Source organism: Eschscholzia californica, unplaced genomic scaffold (assembly GCF_041429995.1).
Source record: "Eschscholzia californica isolate CP2 unplaced genomic scaffold, dmEscCali1.0.p SCAF_1, whole genome shotgun sequence".
Taxonomy (NCBI): domain Eukaryota; kingdom Viridiplantae; phylum Streptophyta; class Magnoliopsida; order Ranunculales; family Papaveraceae; genus Eschscholzia; species Eschscholzia californica.
Genome location: NW_028238198.1, coordinates 84,720,243 through 84,738,663, shown reverse-complemented (window position 1 = coordinate 84,738,663; position 18,421 = coordinate 84,720,243). Strand labels below are relative to the sequence as shown.

The window sequence follows — 18,421 nt, the reverse complement described above, 5'->3', positions numbered from 1 at the left end:
ATTTGGCAGCTAAATGAACGTCTGGAATATGTCTTTTATATGAAAAGAATTGTTGAATGAGTAAAATGAGTATTGTTGTTATAAGTTTCATTCATCATTCTGTAATTAGCTGCTACCGCCTGATTTTCACTCATCGTCACTGTCATAAAACCCTAGTTTGATTACTATGGTAAGAACAGTTTAAACCCTAGTTCACTTGTTTTATAGGGTTTTTATTCTAGAGCTCATTTGGGTACCACAAGAACTTGTGTTTTTTTTTTGTTAAACTGTGGAATATCATTTGGGTACTACAAGAACTTGTTTGACTGTTCAAGATAGGGTTTTTATTCTCTTTCTCTCTTGATTGCTAGGGTTTTAGTTCTGGAGCTGAACAGTTGCTTAAAGCTACAACATTTTGTTCTTTTTCCTTTTCTCATTTACAATGAGAGAATGGAATTCTGCAAAGCCAACCAAGTTTGCTGATCAAAATCAGGCTGTAAGAGCTACTAACCCTAAAATAATTCGTCTAAATTGAAATGTGCTTTTTGGGGGTCTCAGATTGTGAAAATGTTTTCAGCAGAGAAGAACACAAAGCAGCAAACCACAATTTCTACTAGGAAATTCCAGTAAAATAATTTCTACTATTTGAACAATAATTAGCAGAAAAAGAGGCATGGAAAAAAAATTAGAAACTGCAACTTAATTCATAAACTAAATTCTAATCTTCTGTAAATTTTCATTGCATGACAGAGGAAGAACTTAAACCTGAAAAAAAGAAAATACAACTATCTGTCAGAAACTAGTCAAGGGACACATTATTGTTAAACAAGGACAACCGAAAGCACCGATTTGTGAAGGCATTAACTTTTATTTTATCAAATCGGTGAAATGAGATCTACAATAATATAAATTATGACATACAAAAATAAGTCGTGCAATTTGCTATTTATCAGAAGGGCCGACCTTTTTTTGCTTGCTTACTCTGTCATCGAGGGGTCTTTTCTAAGAGTGCATCCAATTTTTTTTCTATTTTTAATTCTTCTTTTGGATATTGTCTTTTTTGCTATCATCGTTGTTTGTCCCAAGTCCTAACATTAACATTATGTAAGAAAAGAAATACCTTTTTCTTTAATGTGGATACTAAACTCCATTTTGATGGCTGCTTGGTATTTTCCTCTCGTTTACTCGCTTGCTTAGACCCGGTTCTCCTTTTTTTCCCCTTTCTCACTTTCATGGACTTAGGCTTCGTAATCCCATGGAGACTACCCTCCTGTGAATTTCAGGAAAGGACTATATCTCTTCAATAAGCACCATATACATATATCTATATATATATATATATATATATATATATATATATTGTAAATTTGATGGTGAAAAGTTACACAATTAGAAGAGTCAACTAAACCATAAAACTATATCTATCAGGTTGTAAAGAGGGAACAAAAAAAAACCTTGTTGGAATTCTTCTTCTTAATCATCTCCCTTCTCTTCCTCATCATGTCAGACATCTGCAAAATTTCAATCACATATAGAAGGACCACGATGTGAATCGAGAAAGTCAATTTAATTCATCTTAAATTGCTTAATGACTTGGTAAAAAATTTAGGTAGTTTCCTTACTAAATTGAAATTACAATTATGAATTATTTTTCTATTTTTCATGATATTCATACGTACATGGGATAACTTGTTGTTTTGGGTATCTAAAAAGAGTCCTACGAGTACAAGGTATCTTGGTAACAAGGTTTACTAGTTTCAGTATTGTTTTGCACTATGTTGGAAAAAGTCGGCAGACACGGGACTAGTATATATAGGTATAAATATAAGCGTTTGAGACAAAAATATGAAGAGAATGCATACCCAGATAGAGGTGAATATAGGTAAAAACAAGTTACATGTCAAATTTGAGTTTCGTTGGCTCCAATCAGTCGAAAACAAAACAAAATCAGTTCATATAGATGTTAAATTCATCCCTAATGAGCATAAATCTAATTATAAACTTGCTTCAAACATTAATAAACTAAAAACCAAGATTTACATGTCAAATTTGGGTTTTTTTGGCTCAAATCGGCCAAAAAAAGGAACAAAACCTGTTTATGTAGACATTAAATTCATCCCTAATTATAAACATTAATAAACATTATTGAAGTATGGAACACTAAAAAGTAACATTAATTTGAGTTTTTAAAGAAAAAATAAACAAAATTAGCATTTTAGAGAGAGAAAGAGTAGTAAAAACAAAAAATGAAGAAGATAGAAACAGATACTATCTTGAATGGGTGTTAGGAGATGATGAGATCTTGAAAATCCACTTGAAATTGTGTTTGGGGGGGAGAGGATGAGAAAAGGAGAGTCAATTGGAGTAAAAAACTCTAAGTTCTCTACTAGGCCCGACTAACCAAGTAGTCGACTCGGCCCAAGTGGGGTCGAGTCGGCGAGTTAGTCGGAATTCCTTCTGCCTAGATGCGTATGAACTAGTCACTCGGCTGAGTGGGGACTGAAGAGTACTCGACGGGTAATCCCCAAGAACTCGGGGACTTTTCATACATAGATTTTGCATGGAGTTATCTATATAAAGAGCTCCTAGGACGAATTTGAGCTAGAGAAGTTTTAAGGATGAGTTATCTTCAGTCCTAAAGAGTGAAACTGATGTTTATCTTTATTTTCCAGCATTACAAATAGGTTATTTCAGTTTTATTCACATGTTTCAGAATCTTTCGAATTCTAGTTGAAGCTAGGTACTTTTCAACGATAGTAAACCGCTAAAGCTTCCGCCAATGAGTTTACATGAGACCATTAACAAACTTTATGAGTAACAGACATGTATTTTTCCAATTATTAGGATATTATAATGATCAAACTGAGTTACCCAAACGCTTGGAGGCACGAGTCTTGCTCCATGGTAGGCTGATTCCCTAAGTTTTTTAACCGACTCCCTTAGTTTTTCAATATTTGATTCACGTTTCCCCTCCAAGAACACTTCGTATAGACTCATCAATTGTTTTGCAATCTGAAAAAGAGAAACCGTGAGAATTATAATAGCGAAAGCAATGAAATGTACACAAATACCAAATGGATTTGAAAATGGTTCTCGTCAATGAAGTTATGCATGTAACACGCATAGAGTTAACATATACATGCAGTTGAGTCATACCTGGATCCCACCCGGTGTGCGTCCCTTAAAGATATGTCTGTTTCTATCTTGGAGATAAGTAGATAACTTGGCAACACTGATATCTACATCCAAATGAACCTCAACAAGAGTCAATTCCTAAACTAGCTATGAGAGGAAATAAAAAGAGAGAAACATTTCTTTCTTGTAGAGATTAACTTAGAAGTTGAAGTGTCACTTTTCACTTTTATTTGAAAAAAAAAACACTCAGGCTCGACCATTAGTCAGTCTCGAGTCGAGACGGACAACTTAGCATCTTTCTAAGAACACAGTGTGATCAAGTGTTTTTTTTAAAACCTCAATGGTTTAAATCAAAAGTATAGCTATCAATTAATGAATTGAGAAACATAACCTTTTGAATCGATGAACCAATAGAAGACATCAGTGTAATAGTTGTTCATTTTTTCAGATTCAACCCTCCAAAGGTGAGTTCTAACATACTTCATTACATATCCATAATCCATCCCAGCACTAAGTGCTCCTGACTCCTGAAGTAAAGTCCATTTGGAGATAACAAAAGAGACTCCTTCTGCAAACAACTCTTCTTCTGTTTTTTCTTCTTCTTGTATCTTCAATGGTAGAGCCATATTAATATCATCATCTTCTATTTTAACAGAATTCATGAAAGCTTCTTCAAATCCCATCTCATGTTTTAACTTGATACTTGTCTCGTCCATTCAAAAAGATACGCAATAATTCTGTGCAAAACCTAAAATTAGAATTTTGTAATACCCAAAAACATCAATTTAATACTCTATATTTTTTGCTTTAGGCCTCTTTAATCTTGGTTTAAATTAGGCGTTTATCGTGTTTATCACATCTTAATGATGTATCAATACCTTGTAACGACTAGGAAGATCGTGTCGATTTCTCAAAAAAAAAATACTCTATATTTTTGCCAAGTTTGTTTCTATATCCAAATAAATAATGACTTCGCACATATTCCTAAACCATTATTAATTAAGTGCAGATTCAACATAATAAGGCCAACCCTAAACTAAAAATCCCATGAAAATTATTAGGGTTTATGTATTACACCAATTGTAACTACAGAAATTTGTGCATTCCCTTACAATAATTCTTCTCAAAATTAATAAAATATGAACAACATTTGATCCAAAAATGGAAAGAGATTATGCAAAAAGAAAAAAACAAGTATAATATTAAATATTCAGTCAAAAAAGTATATAATAAATTACTCAATTAAAAAGTGTTAATACAATACACAGTAAATTAGGGTTCAATTAGAAGGTGACGAAGAAGAAGATACCTTCAGTTGATCGGACTGATGGGGAGATTGGAGTTATTCCCAGAGTAGTTTCCTCTTCCCTTAATCTCTTCTGCTTGAACGATAATTAGGGTTTAGGTTTGGCCTTTTACTATACGATCGGGTGACCAAACTACTACTCTCTTTCGGTTACAAGGCTATTCATTCACATGATTACGAGGGCCACCACATTTTAGTTACTAAAATGCCCTTTCTCTCATTGAATCTTTCTCTCCAGAAGAATAGAAAACACGAAATATTTTTCAAGTTCCACCTCGACAGTTTGCTCCGGTCCAGCGCCTCCTCAACCACCTCCCAGAAAGAAGAAAAATAATGTCCAGTGGTCGGGCATGTTTGTCATGAGTGATGGTGAAGAACATGAAGAAGGGCATGATAAAAAGTGAGGAGAAAGGGTAAAACTGGTAAACAAAAATGAACTTTAACTGTTTGTGAACGGAGTTAACGTGAAAGGGGCAAAATGTAATAAACTAAAAATAGAAAACCAAAGAGGCAGACTGGTATAAACTAGGGGACCAAACGAGAATTAACCCCTTTTTTATATATCTATTGATCGTATAAGAAGACTGATGGGGAGCCACTTCTTCCACCAAAACTCCATCACGTAAGCCTTCTTTATTGATGAGGAAAATGTTTTGTCACAAATGGTATTGGTCTTATTGAAGGGGAAAGGGTCGAAAGAAAAAAAAAAAAAAAACGAGTTTTTTTTCATCTTATTATCCGTCCCCCAAAACTTTAAGTTTCAAGTTTAATATATTTTCAAATTCAATATCAAGAACATTTGAGGTATTTAAAATAGTAAACCAAAAGTATTATCTCTTCTTCCCCATGTTTATGTGTCTCGAACCACTATGTTTCTTCAACAAAAAGATTCAACTCCCCGTACCAAATACCATAAAGAAAGAGAGAGGAGACAGCTGTAGAGGTAGTGGTGGTGTCTTCCAACCGGGATAGTATCGGGAGGAAATGAAAGAAAGAAGCAAAACAATCTTAAGATCGCCGAAGATAAAATTCTAAGAACCGTCTTGCCAAAATGAAAAACAAAATAAGTTGAGTGGTTGTGTGGTGTTTGGGAGGGGCTAAGGGCTCGACCAAAGTGTTGTAGGTCCAATAGTTAAAGCACAAATTGTTCCCATATGTAATCCAGAGACCTACAACACTTCTATGGGGGGCTTTAGCCGCACCCGCGTGTCTTAGAGAAGAGTGCGACCAAATGGGCAGACAAAAATGTTGCACGCCCCGAATTACACACAAATTGGGAATTCAGGGGCCAACAACATTTTCGCCGGGCCGTTTAGCCCCTCTAGAGAAAGAGATGAAGAACATAATTTTATTTTCCACCAAACTTTCCTACCATGATATTTTTTCTTCCCAAAAGGTTTGTAGTGCACGCTTCTTGCACTTGGGTACAAAATTGTCATCTTTTGACTTCCTTTGAACTTATTCTAACTAGAAATTTCAGTACTACCCGATACAATATAGCTTCAGTACACCATTAGTTTCATTGATCTCTAATTCCTCGATGACATCCATCGATATAATCGAACGGTGGGAACATGTGTTAATAAGATAAGTAGATCAACCTCAAAGCACAGAAATTAGTAGCTGTTGGCTGATGACTAGAATCCGAACGTTGTAGATTGATAATAATTCCCTCTTTTCAAATTCAAATTTCAAATGACAATAAAGTGCTTAATGAAGTTGTCACTTTTATCAAAATCTCAGACCAATTTCTCGAATTTGGAGCTTTCCTCTTATTAGATCAATTCAAGAAACTTGTTGGTTCGGGTAGCTCTCAAATCTCGATTTCTTGATTTACTCTTTTTAGGGTTTGTTTGTTTGTTTTATTTGTTTGAAATCTCAAATTCTGTATTATATGAATGAGTAAATGAGTATTGTTGTTATTAGTTTCATTCATCATTCTCTAATGAGCTGCTGCTGCTGACTGATTTTCACTCATCATCATCACTGTCATAAAACCCTAGTTTGATTACTCTCGTAAGAACAATTTAAACCCTAGTTCACTTGTTTACTAGGGTTTTTATCATAGAGCCCATTTGGGTACTAGAAGAACTTGTTTGACTGTTCAAGATAGGGTTTTTATTCTCTTTCTCTCTTGATTTCTAGGGTTTTAGTTCTGGAGCTAAACAGTTGCTTAAAGCTACAGCCTTGAGTTCTTTTTTTTTCTTTTCTCTTTTACAATGAGAGAATTGAGTTCTACAAAGCCAACCAAGTTTGCTGATCAAAATGAGGCTGTAAGAACTACTAACCCTAAAATCAACTCGTCGAAATTGAAATCAGCTTCGTCTTGGGGGTCTCAGATAGTGAAAGGGTTTTCAGCAGAGAAGAAAACAAAGCAGCCAACCACAATTTCTACTAGGAAATTGCCAATCTCAAGTTCAAACAATAGAAGTAACCCAAATTTGCCTCCCCATTCTCGTGCTCCGAAACGTTCTATTCTAGGTGACTTACCTTGTTCGGCGAATCCCTCTCAAGTTTATCCCCACTTGACTGATTCTAATCGGAACAAGTCATCCGGATCGCATGATTTGTACTTGGAGTTGGATCAGTTAAGAACCTTACTTAAGGAATCAAAAGAAAGAGAATTGAGTTTACAAGCTGAGTTATTGGAACACAAGAAGAACCCAAAAGTATCTCACCTTGAAAAAGAGCTTGAATCGAAGAGGATCGAAACCGATAATCTCATAGAAAAAGTTGGTTTTCTGGAAACTGAGCAAAAAAGTTTATCTGAACAATTGGTTTCATTATCTTCTATTGTTGAGAGCCAAGTAGAGGCCTCAAAAAGAGATGAAAATCAGAATTCAACATCCTCACAGAGAAAACTTGAGATGGAAGTTGTTGAATTACGTCGATTAAACAAAGAACTCCAGCTTCAAAAGAGAAATCTCACTTGCAGACTTTCCACGGTCGAATCCCAATTAGCCACTCTCGAGAAGGTTTCTGAGGTATTGTATCGACTCTTCTTTTTTTAGTACTTACATTTGATTCAAAAAAGTTATCCTGTTCTTGACTATTTGCTGTTTTTCCTCTATCCATGTATTTGTTCGGGCTCGTTGCTATATCTTGGTAATAAACAGAGTGAAGTTTTAGCTAAGATTAAAGCGGAAGCGTCTTTGTTAAGGGATACAAATGAAGATTTGTGCAAACAAGTTGAGGGTTTACAGATGAACAGGTTGAATGAAGTCGAAGAACTTGTATACCTAAGATGGGTAAATTCGTGTTTAAGAAACGAATTACAGAATTCAGGTGCAATAGTCGACTCGGATAAGTTGCTAGACCCAAATTTAGTTGAGGGTAGTGGATCTGCAATCTCTTCTTGTTCAAGTATAGATTCCTTAGAGTTAAGTAGTGATAAGAAATTGAATTTTCTGAAAAAGCTGAAAAAATGGCATAAGATTGGCGAAGATATCACAAATTTAGAATGCCCGCATCTTCTATCGGATAAAGATTCTGTTGATTCTCAAGAAGGGAGAAGCCCGAGAAGACGACACTCGATAAGTGGATCAAAGTTGTTCGCTGAAGAGTTTGTACCAAATAAGAGAAGACAATCTGATGGTTTTATTTGCACAAAAGAAATGGAAACTGAAGAAGATTCCCTGGTCGCTCAAAGCCCGCGTTTCATTGTAGTGGAGCCTAATAGAATGTCAACTGCTTTGGATGTTGAGAAACGGGCCTTACGGATTCCAAATCCTCCTCCAAGGCCTTCTTGTTCCATTACAAGGGTAGTTAAAGAAGATTCAGTTTCAGCACTGCCACCACCACCTCCTCCTCCACCACCTCCACCTCCACTAAAATCCTTAGGAATAAGTAACACGAGCAAGGTACAAAGAGCACCTCAAGTAGTTGAATTCTACCATTCACTAATGAAGAGAGAATCGAGAAAGGATTCATCTAATGGAGCAGTCTGTGATGCCCATGACGTAGCAAATGTTCGTAGCAGCATGATTGATGAGATTGAGAATCGATCATCCTATTTACTTGCCGTAAGTTACCATTAAGTTTTCCATCTCCTTTAATTTAATCTATTACCTTAACGTTTATCGATCTCCAAGGAGGACTAATTCATGTAATCTTTGTGATATTTGTAGATAAAGGCAGATGTTGAGACTCAAGGAGATTTTGTGAATTCGTTGATTAGAGAGGTGAATGGTGCGGTTTATCAAGACATTGAAGATGTTGTAGCATTTGTAAAGTGGCTCGATGATGAACTTTGCTTTCTTGTAAGTACTTCTGACATAGCTCAATGAGGAAGCTCTTCTATTTTGCTTTCTCGGAAGGCGATAAAAATATTTCTTGATCTTAATTTTCTCTTACAATTTATTTCACCTTGATTTCATTTGTGAAAGACCACATTTTACACATCTTCCCAAAAATATTTTTGCACTCAAATAAAACAAACATGTAAATTATATATATATATATATATATATATATATATATATATATATATATATATATATACACACTAAGGATGAAACATTTTCATGGAATTTCTTCTTTAAGTAGTTTTTTATTCTACTTTGTGACACAATTGAGACCTTAGTAGGATATAAGCTGGGCACCTAAAAGGTTGATCTGTTTAGGAATATGGCTAAGGATGAATGCAAACACTAGAACAAAACGATCTTCTATGTATTGCATAGAATTGATGTACCACTTTGTGAGAGAAGAAGTTTACCCACCCATAAGGCCTAGAACAGTCTTAGGCAACCAACAGTACTATCCGTAAGTCATCTGATCAGGGCTGAAACCGTTAGTTGGCTAAACCGGACTATAGGCTGGTTCAGCCTTAAACTTCAGTCTAAAAGTAACTTAATAGGTTACATAATTTGGACATAAACTAGTTAACAAAGGGTCATTCATTCTGTCAAAGTAGCCTATATAACCAAACACCAAAGTCCCAAGCTTTTTAAGCATTTCTCTACAATACATGTAAAACCAAGTATCCGTACTTGCATACTTGAAACAGAATAAATTTGCCATTTCGATTTCATCACACTCCTTTTTAGTTAAAGATAGCCGATCAGTATTTAAGTTACACCTTCAGTTTTGCCTTGATGATGTCGCTGAATCCTTAACTTCTTACATGGCGTAAGGTTATAATGAATTTTGTATCTTCCTTAAGGTTGATGAAAGGGCAGTTCTAAAGCATTTCGATTGGCCTGAAAAGAAAGCTGATACTTTAAGAGAAGCAGCATTTGGTTATAGGGATCTTAAGAAGTTGGAGTCTGAAGTTTCTATCTACGAAGATGATCCAAGACTTCCATGTGATATTGCATTAAAGAAGATGGTATCTTTGTCCGAAAAGTAAGCATTAGTAATTAATGTAGTTTAAATTCTCAAACACTCATTTTTTCAGGAATTGTCTTATATAGTACAAAACATAATCTTCTCAATTGCCTCTCTTAGGATGGAGCGTAGTGTTCATAACCTTTTAAGGACAAGAGACGTGTTGATGCGCCATTGCAAAGAGTTTCAGATTCCCACAGAATGGATGCTCGACTCTGGAATTGTTAGTAAGGTAAACATCTATTCTCTTTTCATATGGTATTTCGGCTGATAAGTTCTCAAGAGTCAAATATTAACGTTTTATCATACTAAAAGCAGTTTCGAACTATGAGGATATTTTTGCTCTTCGGTAATTTACATTGTTTAGTTCTCTTGTGTTGATTGCAGAAGCTTAAAACCATCTTAATATTTTCTATGGGTATATTTGTATGGCCAAGTCATATGTTACTAGAATTTGACCACATCTCAAATTGTTCGAATGTGCAGATAAAATTTGGATCAGTCAAGTTGGCAAAGAAATATATGAAAAGAGTAGCCATGGAACTATTATCTAAAAGAGTATCCGAGAAAGATCCTGCTTTGGAGTATACACTACTTCAAGGAGTGAGATTTGCTTTCAGAATACATCAGGTAACTCATACACAACTGAAAACCATTAACATTTTCAATTCTCATTATGGGTTTAAAATACAATTTCTTTACCCACAAGTCATATATATATATGGGTTTAGCATTTGCATTTGTGGTTGGAATTAGGCTGGCATAGCCTTAGTAAAGGATCGATAGAAAATGAATTCTCTGTAGTTTCTCCTCATTCCATATTCATCAATGTCATATATTTCTGACAAATATGAAAAATGTGGCATAGCCTATTTTCAGAACACTAGTTTATCTGCAAAATGGGCAAATCATAAAACCGATTCCTAACCCATAAGACGAATCTCGAGCAACTCATTATTGTTGTTTTTACATTTCTTGTGCATTTTTTGTTTAATTTTTGAAGTTTGTAACCGAAACTAACGCAAGGTGCCTTATTTGATGCAGTTTGCAGGAGGATTTGATGCAGAAACAATGCATGCTTTTGAGGAACTTCGAAACTTAGCTATGTCAGAAATAAAGAAGTAGGGAGATAAACTAGGCATTGTGTGCGCTTACCATCTCAGTAAGCAAAGTTTATGAGTGATAAACCTAAAATAGAAATGGTTGTGATGTTAATGCTTGAGTTGAGTTATTTATTGTCCACCTGACTCGTGTCGTTGTCTTCACAAGTTGTGGTTGTGTGGTGAGAGTGTGTACTTGTGTTTGTATCTCTGAGCTGCCATTTTATGCGTGAGTTCATGTAGTACTGTGGTGAGTATGCGAAAGTTTTGACGATGAGAAATTGACCATATATTTGTGTAGAAAAATATCATTGTAATTACAAATGGGAGTAAGAATTCTTTGGAGTTTTATAAGATAAGATATGAAGTCTAAAAAGAAAAATCATTCACCTTATGTTGAAATTTAAATTGAAGAAACTCATAAATTCTTACTAACCACCTTATCAATCACCCATTAATTGTTTTTATTAATCACTCATAATTTCTTATCACCTTATGTTGAAATTTAGATCGAGCAAACTCATAATATCTTCAAAATGAAGCAAGTACATGGGTGTTTTCTGAAATTGATCGTCGAATCTGACTTGTTTTGATCAAGAGTATAAATATATAAGTCATTTCACATTATAGACTCTTCATTCACATTTATACTCGAATGGGTTTAAACCCAATCAAATCCAACATTCAGACGAGTCAGACAAAAAACAAATCTTCCAACATGAACAAAAAACAAATCTTCCAAAATGAACCTGAGTCGGACCATTCAGATCTGGATTGAAAAAACACCACCCAAGTGGAATCTATCTACACTATTCTCCAATCCAGATTGGCCCTCTCATCCATTCTGATTTGGTGTTGAAAAATCAAAATGTTATAGATTTAGAACCAGAAATAACAAATACTGGTTCCAATTAGATATTTAGGAGTAAACTTGGTAACTGGGCTGACCAGTAACCCTATTTCCTCCACTTAAATTCTTCAAGAACACGCTAATAATAAACCCCTTTCTAAAACCCTCAACGATCCCATAAATATCTTCTCCTCCAAAAAACCCTCGTCGAGTTCTAGTCGGCTCCTTCCTCAGCCGCTCATCTCACTATTCTCTTCGTTTAGGTTTTCTCTCTCTAAAACTATTTCTTACCCATTTCTCTCCGTATCATCCTCGTTTTAGGGTTTTTTTTTTCAAGCTCTAATTTGTCCAATCCAAAATGAATCACTTGTTAAGGAAGTCGTCGTCATCGATGGCGTCTATTGCATCAAGGCAGACACTCACTGCTTTGATATCCATGGAAGCTTTTCATTTAGCTCCTCAATCTGCTTTAGTTTCTCAATCTATTAAAAATCGTGATGTTTTTAGTGGTGAGACTCGTTCATTTTCATATTCTAGGGCATCTGAGAAACTCGGGTCATTGGGTTTAGGTGTTAGAGGATTTCATTTCTCAACTACTCCTTTGGAAATTAGGGCTTCTTCGACTTTACAAGCTGGGTATGCCGTCGATGATCTCTCCGATGAGGAAAGAAGTTCCAGTAAGAAGGTCGGTGAAGTCGGTGATGAGGGTCTTGAAATTTCCAAGCTTGGGATTGCACAAGATATCGTGTCGGCTTTGGCCAAAAAGGGAATCACTAAGCTTTTCCCTATACAGGTATTCATCTCTCTCTCTCTCTCTTATAATCAGTTTTTCAAGTGTTAATTCTTGATACAAACTGTCTTTTTTTTGCTTCATTTTGATTATACTTGATACGCTAAGATCTTAGTATTACTACTATACTTCCAAATGATGAAAACTTCTGTAGTTTGCGATATTAAAATTAGCTGTAGAAAATAGGGTTGAAGTTATGCCATAGGGTATTAAAATTTTGTAGTTTGTGATGCATAGAACTACAGATCGCTCACAAGAAGCTCTCTCCCCCAGCCCATGTTAGCTTCTTGTGGCTGATCATGTTTCCCAAATGTAGGGGAACTCATGCTAGTTTAAAGCATTCCATAATTTTATATAGTCTTATGCGATAAAGCTGGTCGTATTGGTTAAGATCGTCATGAGTTTTTGCTAACTAGTCTGCCATCGCCGCGCTTCCTACTTAGCAGTTACACGGAATAAAATTTCATATTTTTCCTTTTCGTATGGATTTCCCACATTTTTACTTGTGGCAATAAAACTGTTCGCGGAATACCTGGTTTGTTGATGATATACTTATTTGTCTCTTCTTGTGAAGAGAGCTGTATTGGAGCCAGCCATGCAAGGGCGCGACATGATTGGTCGAGCTAGAACGGGAACAGGGAAAACTCTGGCGTTTGGGATTCCCATCTTGGATAAAATCTCACAGTTCAATGCCAAGCACGGGTATGTTGACTTCTCTTATATCGTATCAGTAACTGCTGAGACACATAATTGTTGTTATGATTCAGGATCTTTTTCCTGATAGTGTTTCAAATCTACAGGCGAGGAAGAAATCCCCTAGCTTTGGTTTTGGCTCCAACTAGAGAACTTGCAAAGCAGGTCGAGAAGGAATTCCACGAGGCTGCGCCCAATCTTGATACACTATGTGTATATGGTGGTGTGCCCATTCAACGTCAAATCGGTACACTTAATTATGGTGTTGACATTGTTGTAGGCACACCTGGTCGGATCATCGATTTGCTTAAAAGGGGTGCGTTGGTCTTGTCGGAGGTTCAGTTTGTTGTTCTTGACGAAGCTGATCAGATGCTTGCCGTGGGCTTCGATGAGGATGTTGAAGTAATTTTAGAGAAATTACCCCAAAAGCGTCAAGGAATGATGTTTTCCGCCACAATGCCGACGTGGATAAGGAAGCTTACCCAGAAGTACCTAAACGACCCATTAACTATTGATCTTGTGAGTGGTGCCTACTGAAACTTTCGCTCCTCTTATGCTGTTCCTTTCATATTCATATAAGACTCGAAATTAAACAACATGCTTATTTGGACATTGTTGTGGACATATGTGGGGAGACGTGGAGATGATATGACAAAGTGAGGGTGACTTACTCACAAATGTGACTCATCTTCACTGATATTCACATCATCCAAAAACATTTACTCTGTCAAATGGTAGTTCAAAGGATAAAAGAGGCTGGTCCACATTTTTAACTGTTGATGATATTAGAAGTTAAAAAATGACGTGTTTTTTTTTATGGTGACTTCGATATTCACGAAGAATAGATCTTTCTCACCGAATATGTGGCTCTTGATAATATCCATTTTGTCCTATAAGAGTGTAAAAACAATGTCTAGATAGTTGTGTCTACGTATTCTAGCTGTTTATAAAATGTTCAATATAAGACAATATGTTCTTACAACAATTCAATGCCACACTGTGTTGCTATTCAATGTTCAGTACAGGTTCTTAGCTTATTTATGCGTATGTTGAGTGCAGGTTGGGGATTCTCAGCAGAAGCTGGCAGATGGAATCACCTTACTCTCAATTGTATCAGACATGTATGGGAAGGCATCAATTATTGGAACTCTAATAACTGTAAGAACCAATGCCAATTCCTCATGTCATTCTCCTAATTTTTATGAGCTCCAACTCCAGTAATCAATCTGTTTTTCCATCTCTGCATTGAGATTCATATTATTTGCTTAATTTCTTTCGTCTTCCCGTGGCTGTGGTTGCCAGGATCATGCGAAAGGTGGCAAATGCATTGTTTTCACTCAAACAAAACGTGATGCTGATCGGTTGGCGTACTCAATGGGAAGAAGTTTGAAATGTGAGGCATTGCATGGTGATATCTCACAAAACCAGAGGGAGAGAACTCTTTCTGGCTTCCGAGAAGGGCATTTCAATGTTTTAGTTGCTACTGATGTTGCTGCTCGTGGACTCGATATTCCCAATGTTGATCTTGTATGTATACAGCTCGTACAAGCTAAACCCTATAGCCTTTAGTTATTGTCATTGATTATGCCATCGAGATTTCTTATTCCTAATTATTCTGCATGTCATGAACTCATGATTGATAGTAATCGGGTACTCGCAGAATATTGAGTAGATGATTTCTACTTATTTTTTCCAACTGAGAACGTCTGCACTATTCCCTTTCAGTATAAACATCTGATCTTTATTTTATTTCATTTCAGGTTATACATTATGAACTACCAAGCACATCAGAAATCTTTGTCCATAGATCTGGCCGTACAGGACGTGCTGGAAAAAAAGGTACTGCAATTCTGATCCACTCAGAATCACAGTCCAGAACTGTGAGGACCATTGAGCGAGACGTTGGATGCAGATTCCAAGAGGTCAGTGTTGTGGTTATCCCTATAGTAGAAAACCATGTGGACTACTGCAATTTCTTTTCCATTTTAATGCAGCAACACTGTACCTTATTTTGTTATTTCCGTTTCATTAGCTCCCTAGAATTGCTGTTGAGGGTGGAAGTCGTGACATGTTCGGGGACATGGGCGGTGGATTTGGATCACGAGGCGGTGGAATGGGTGGTTCAGGGTTCGGCCGTTCAGGCTCAGGTGGTTCAGGGTTTGGTCGTTCAGGTGGATTTGGTGGTGGATCATTTGGTGGTCGTTCAGGGGGGTACGGTGATTCAGGTTCAGGGCGTTTTGGCTCTTCTGGCGATGGTTATGGTTCCAGTCGTTCTAGTGGAGGTGGTTATGGTTCCAGTCGTTCTAGTGGATTTGGTGATTCCGGTTTTGGTGGTTCTGGATTTGGTCGTTCAGGAGGTTTTGGCAGCTCGGATAGTAGTTCATCTCGTTCATCAGGTGGTGGTTTTGGCCGATTTGGCAGCAACTCCGATGATTCATCGAGGAGATATTGATTTCGATTAATGGTGAGTCCATCCTGCTGCCTTTATATTTGATTGATATTCTATTTTCAGTGTTACAATAAATATTCCAACACGTGACATTGTTCTTCTAAACCTGAATGTAGGTAAACTATCATATATTTGATGAATCATCAATTGAAATTTGAAAACATTATGTTAACTTGTCTTGACCTATAACATAATTTAGGTGTTCCTTGAGCACTGTGAATACATGGAAAAATAAGTTCATTCTTCCCATCCTGACGTATATCTTCCATGGAAAAATACATGGAAGATATCTTCTAGTGTTCTTTCTCATATTGAGGTTACAGAGGCTAGATTGTTGTGCATTTAAATCTTCACCATCTTAGTGTTTACTTCTGCAGAAATCTATCTCTTTTTGTAATGGAATGTTTGTTTTTGAAACAGGAGAGATAAGGGCCAAATGGGGTGTCTGAAAGTTTATGAAAGGGAAGATTGGTTGAGTTGGAAGTTTTTAATTTTCTTGGATGAGAGGAAGGTGATTATAAAAAAAAAAAACTACCTCGAATTTTTATAGTTTAGGTATAGGTATATTATGTTTTGATGTTTGATGTGCGAAAACAAAATTTAAGAGAAATAAGCTCATGTTCTTGAAGGAGAAGCTTACTTTGTAGTAGTTGGTACTTAAAATACTTGCTGTTCTTTTCTATGTGATTATGTTTAATTCATCTACTTTGTACTTTTAGAAACAAGAAAATCCATCATGGTATTGGTTTCCATTCATTCTTGAGAAATCTTGAATATCTATTTCTCACTTCATATCCTTCTACTCCTAGCTCCTCTTTTCTGCGTTGTGTTCTTTGTTCGAGTGCGTGGTGGTTTTTGTTCGACCTTTGTTGATTGAATTTGTATTCGTTAAACGCTTCTAAGCTACTGTTTTATGTTATGAAATATTTTACTAGTTATAAATTTCGGAACTCATAGAACTTGAACCTTAAACGAGTTGGCCACTATTTTGAGAGAGAAGACGATGTGTGTACAAGTAGTGGGTGCCTTCAGGGAAGTCTTGTCTTCTCTTTTAATGCAATTCACTATAATTACTGTCAGAATAGTCCCACATAAAAAGATGACTACGTGGTAAACAAATTTTATACACGGATCCCATTGTCAAACTCTTCTTCATACCGGTTAGAGTTAGTTGTGGAAACTAGGGCGGGAAAGTTTCCCTTTCTTAAGCACCAATTTTTTTCCCTCTAGACCCTAAACTCCGTTTTCTCCCTAAACTACAAACAGAATTTTCTACTTTAGGGCTAAACCCAGTCCTACTAAGAATCTAATTCACAAATACATATTATATTTTTTTTTTTTGTTAAGAAATACATATTATATTTCATTCATCTTTATCTAATCATCTTATTTCTCTTTGTCTCTTTCGTTTGAGATCTTTCTCTCTCTCTCTAGTTTTGAGTAGTATGAAGAAGATGAAAGCACAGAAATTATCAATGTCTAGTCTTCCTAAAGACATGATCTTCCACATTCTTGCAATGTTACCAGTAAAATCTATCTACCGATTCAGGTCAGTATGCAAAACCTGGTTCTCCCTTTTCTCTAACCCTAATTTCATCAAAATTCATAGTTATTATGCAGGTCAACGAGACAAATTTAGTTTAATTTTCCGTCACCGGAAAACGAATAGATTGTACTTCATTGATCATGATTCATTGTCATCTACTAAACCTCTTGATTTCGTATCAACATAAACTTTTACTTTGTGGGTTCTTGTTATGGTTTGATTTCGTATACTTCTTATGATTGAATGGTTCGAATTTGTAACCCATTTACTTGTGAATTTAGAGTTCTACCTTTACCACCACATCCCTTAGATATTAGAATTCTTCTTATGATTGCGAGCTTGATGATTACAAGGTTTTATTGATGGTAAACATGTCTAAATTCAATCAAACTTATAGTACACTTTACACTTTAGGATCGGATTTGTGGAAAATTCTTGGGAAGATTCGGTATAAAATCATTGGTAAAGAGTGCGGTGTATTTGTTAACAGAGCTCTTCATTGGTTAGCAACACCGTTTGTAGATTTTTTTTTTTTTGTTGAACACCGTTTGTAGATGAAGTAACAGAATATTCGGGTAATGTTATAATTTCATTTGATATGGTTGATGAGAGATTTAAGAAAGTGACAATACCTGAGCAATTGAATGCCGAACCTCAACACGATTAATAGAAGTAGGTGTTTTAAGAGCCTATCTTTGTGTATTTGATAATAATATTTTGAAGGGTCCTACTATTGAAGTATGGGTAATGAAGGAGTATGGGGTGAGCGAGTCTTGGATTAAGTTGTTAACCATTGCAACAAACGATGTCTTACTCTATGAATCCGATAAAGTGTTTTAATAATGGTTCCATACTCTTAGAGAAAAATTTCACAAGTTAAGTTGGGCGGTAATTGTATGAGCTCGAGCTCATACCCGAAGGTATGAGCTCGAGCAATCTACGGTTGGAATGAGTCAAAGAAGCCGTGAGATCTTCCTCATGCATGAAAGTGAGAAGGGATGACAGCTCACATCCCTTCTTTTTCTCCAAGAGTATAGGCTAGCAACTATTATCCATGAAAATCTAACTATCTACGAAGTTGCCATTAGAGCATCAATTTTCACCCAATGACCCAATTCATTTGTTTTATAATGTCTCCAATTAATTATCATCCAACATAGCCACATTATTTATACAATACTTCTCCAAGTAATTTCATGCCATCTCATCAAAAAAAAGAAAAAAGTAATTTCATGCCTTATTTTT

At 36.0% G+C, this 18,421-nt stretch overlaps 3 protein-coding genes across 6 annotated transcripts; 2 read left to right on the top strand and 1 right to left on the bottom strand.

Moving 5' to 3' along the window:
• Positions 1-570: 570 nt before the first annotated feature.
• On the bottom strand, positions 571-5,029 carry LOC147570330 (uncharacterized). The gene is made up of 7 exons (XM_086656902.1): positions 4,424-5,029; positions 3,506-3,851; positions 3,136-3,218; positions 2,851-2,991; positions 1,434-1,490; positions 1,100-1,249; positions 571-744 (listed from the first exon to the last, which is right to left on the bottom strand). The coding sequence occupies exons 2-7, from the start codon at positions 3,828-3,830 to the stop codon at positions 739-741; spliced, it is 762 nt and encodes a 253-aa protein (XP_086513028.1). The 5' UTR covers positions 3,831-3,851; positions 4,424-5,029; the 3' UTR covers positions 571-738.
• Positions 5,030-6,029: 1,000 nt separating this feature from the next.
• On the top strand, positions 6,030-11,230 carry LOC147570329 (protein CHUP1, chloroplastic-like). Of its 4 annotated transcripts, none has more exons than XR_015231411.1 (9): positions 6,046-6,226; positions 6,566-7,404; positions 7,537-8,442; positions 8,548-8,679; positions 9,585-9,766; positions 9,869-9,980; positions 10,235-10,378; positions 10,793-11,040; positions 11,092-11,230. XR_015231411.1 is itself a non-coding variant. In XM_086656898.1 (8 exons), the coding sequence occupies exons 2-8, from the start codon at positions 6,640-6,642 to the stop codon at positions 10,871-10,873; spliced, it is 2,322 nt and encodes a 773-aa protein (XP_086513024.1). In that variant the 5' UTR covers positions 6,030-6,226; positions 6,566-6,639; the 3' UTR covers positions 10,874-11,230. The 4 variants fall into 4 exon arrangements, 2 of the variants coding, with proteins under 2 accessions (XP_086513024.1, XP_086513025.1); XR_015231410.1 differs by having other exon boundaries at positions 6,181-6,436; XM_086656898.1 differs by having other exon boundaries at positions 6,030-6,226; positions 10,793-11,230.
• A 452-nt stretch (positions 11,231-11,682) lies between these two features.
• On the top strand, positions 11,683-16,386 carry LOC147570328 (DEAD-box ATP-dependent RNA helicase 53, mitochondrial-like). Its single transcript, XM_086656900.1, has 8 exons — positions 11,683-12,491; positions 13,063-13,190; positions 13,289-13,700; positions 14,241-14,339; positions 14,484-14,708; positions 14,942-15,103; positions 15,214-15,645; positions 16,051-16,386. The coding sequence occupies exons 1-7, from the start codon at positions 12,057-12,059 to the stop codon at positions 15,631-15,633; spliced, it is 1,881 nt and encodes a 626-aa protein (XP_086513026.1). The 5' UTR covers positions 11,683-12,056; the 3' UTR covers positions 15,634-15,645; positions 16,051-16,386.
• Positions 16,387-18,421: the final 2,035 nt, after the last annotated feature.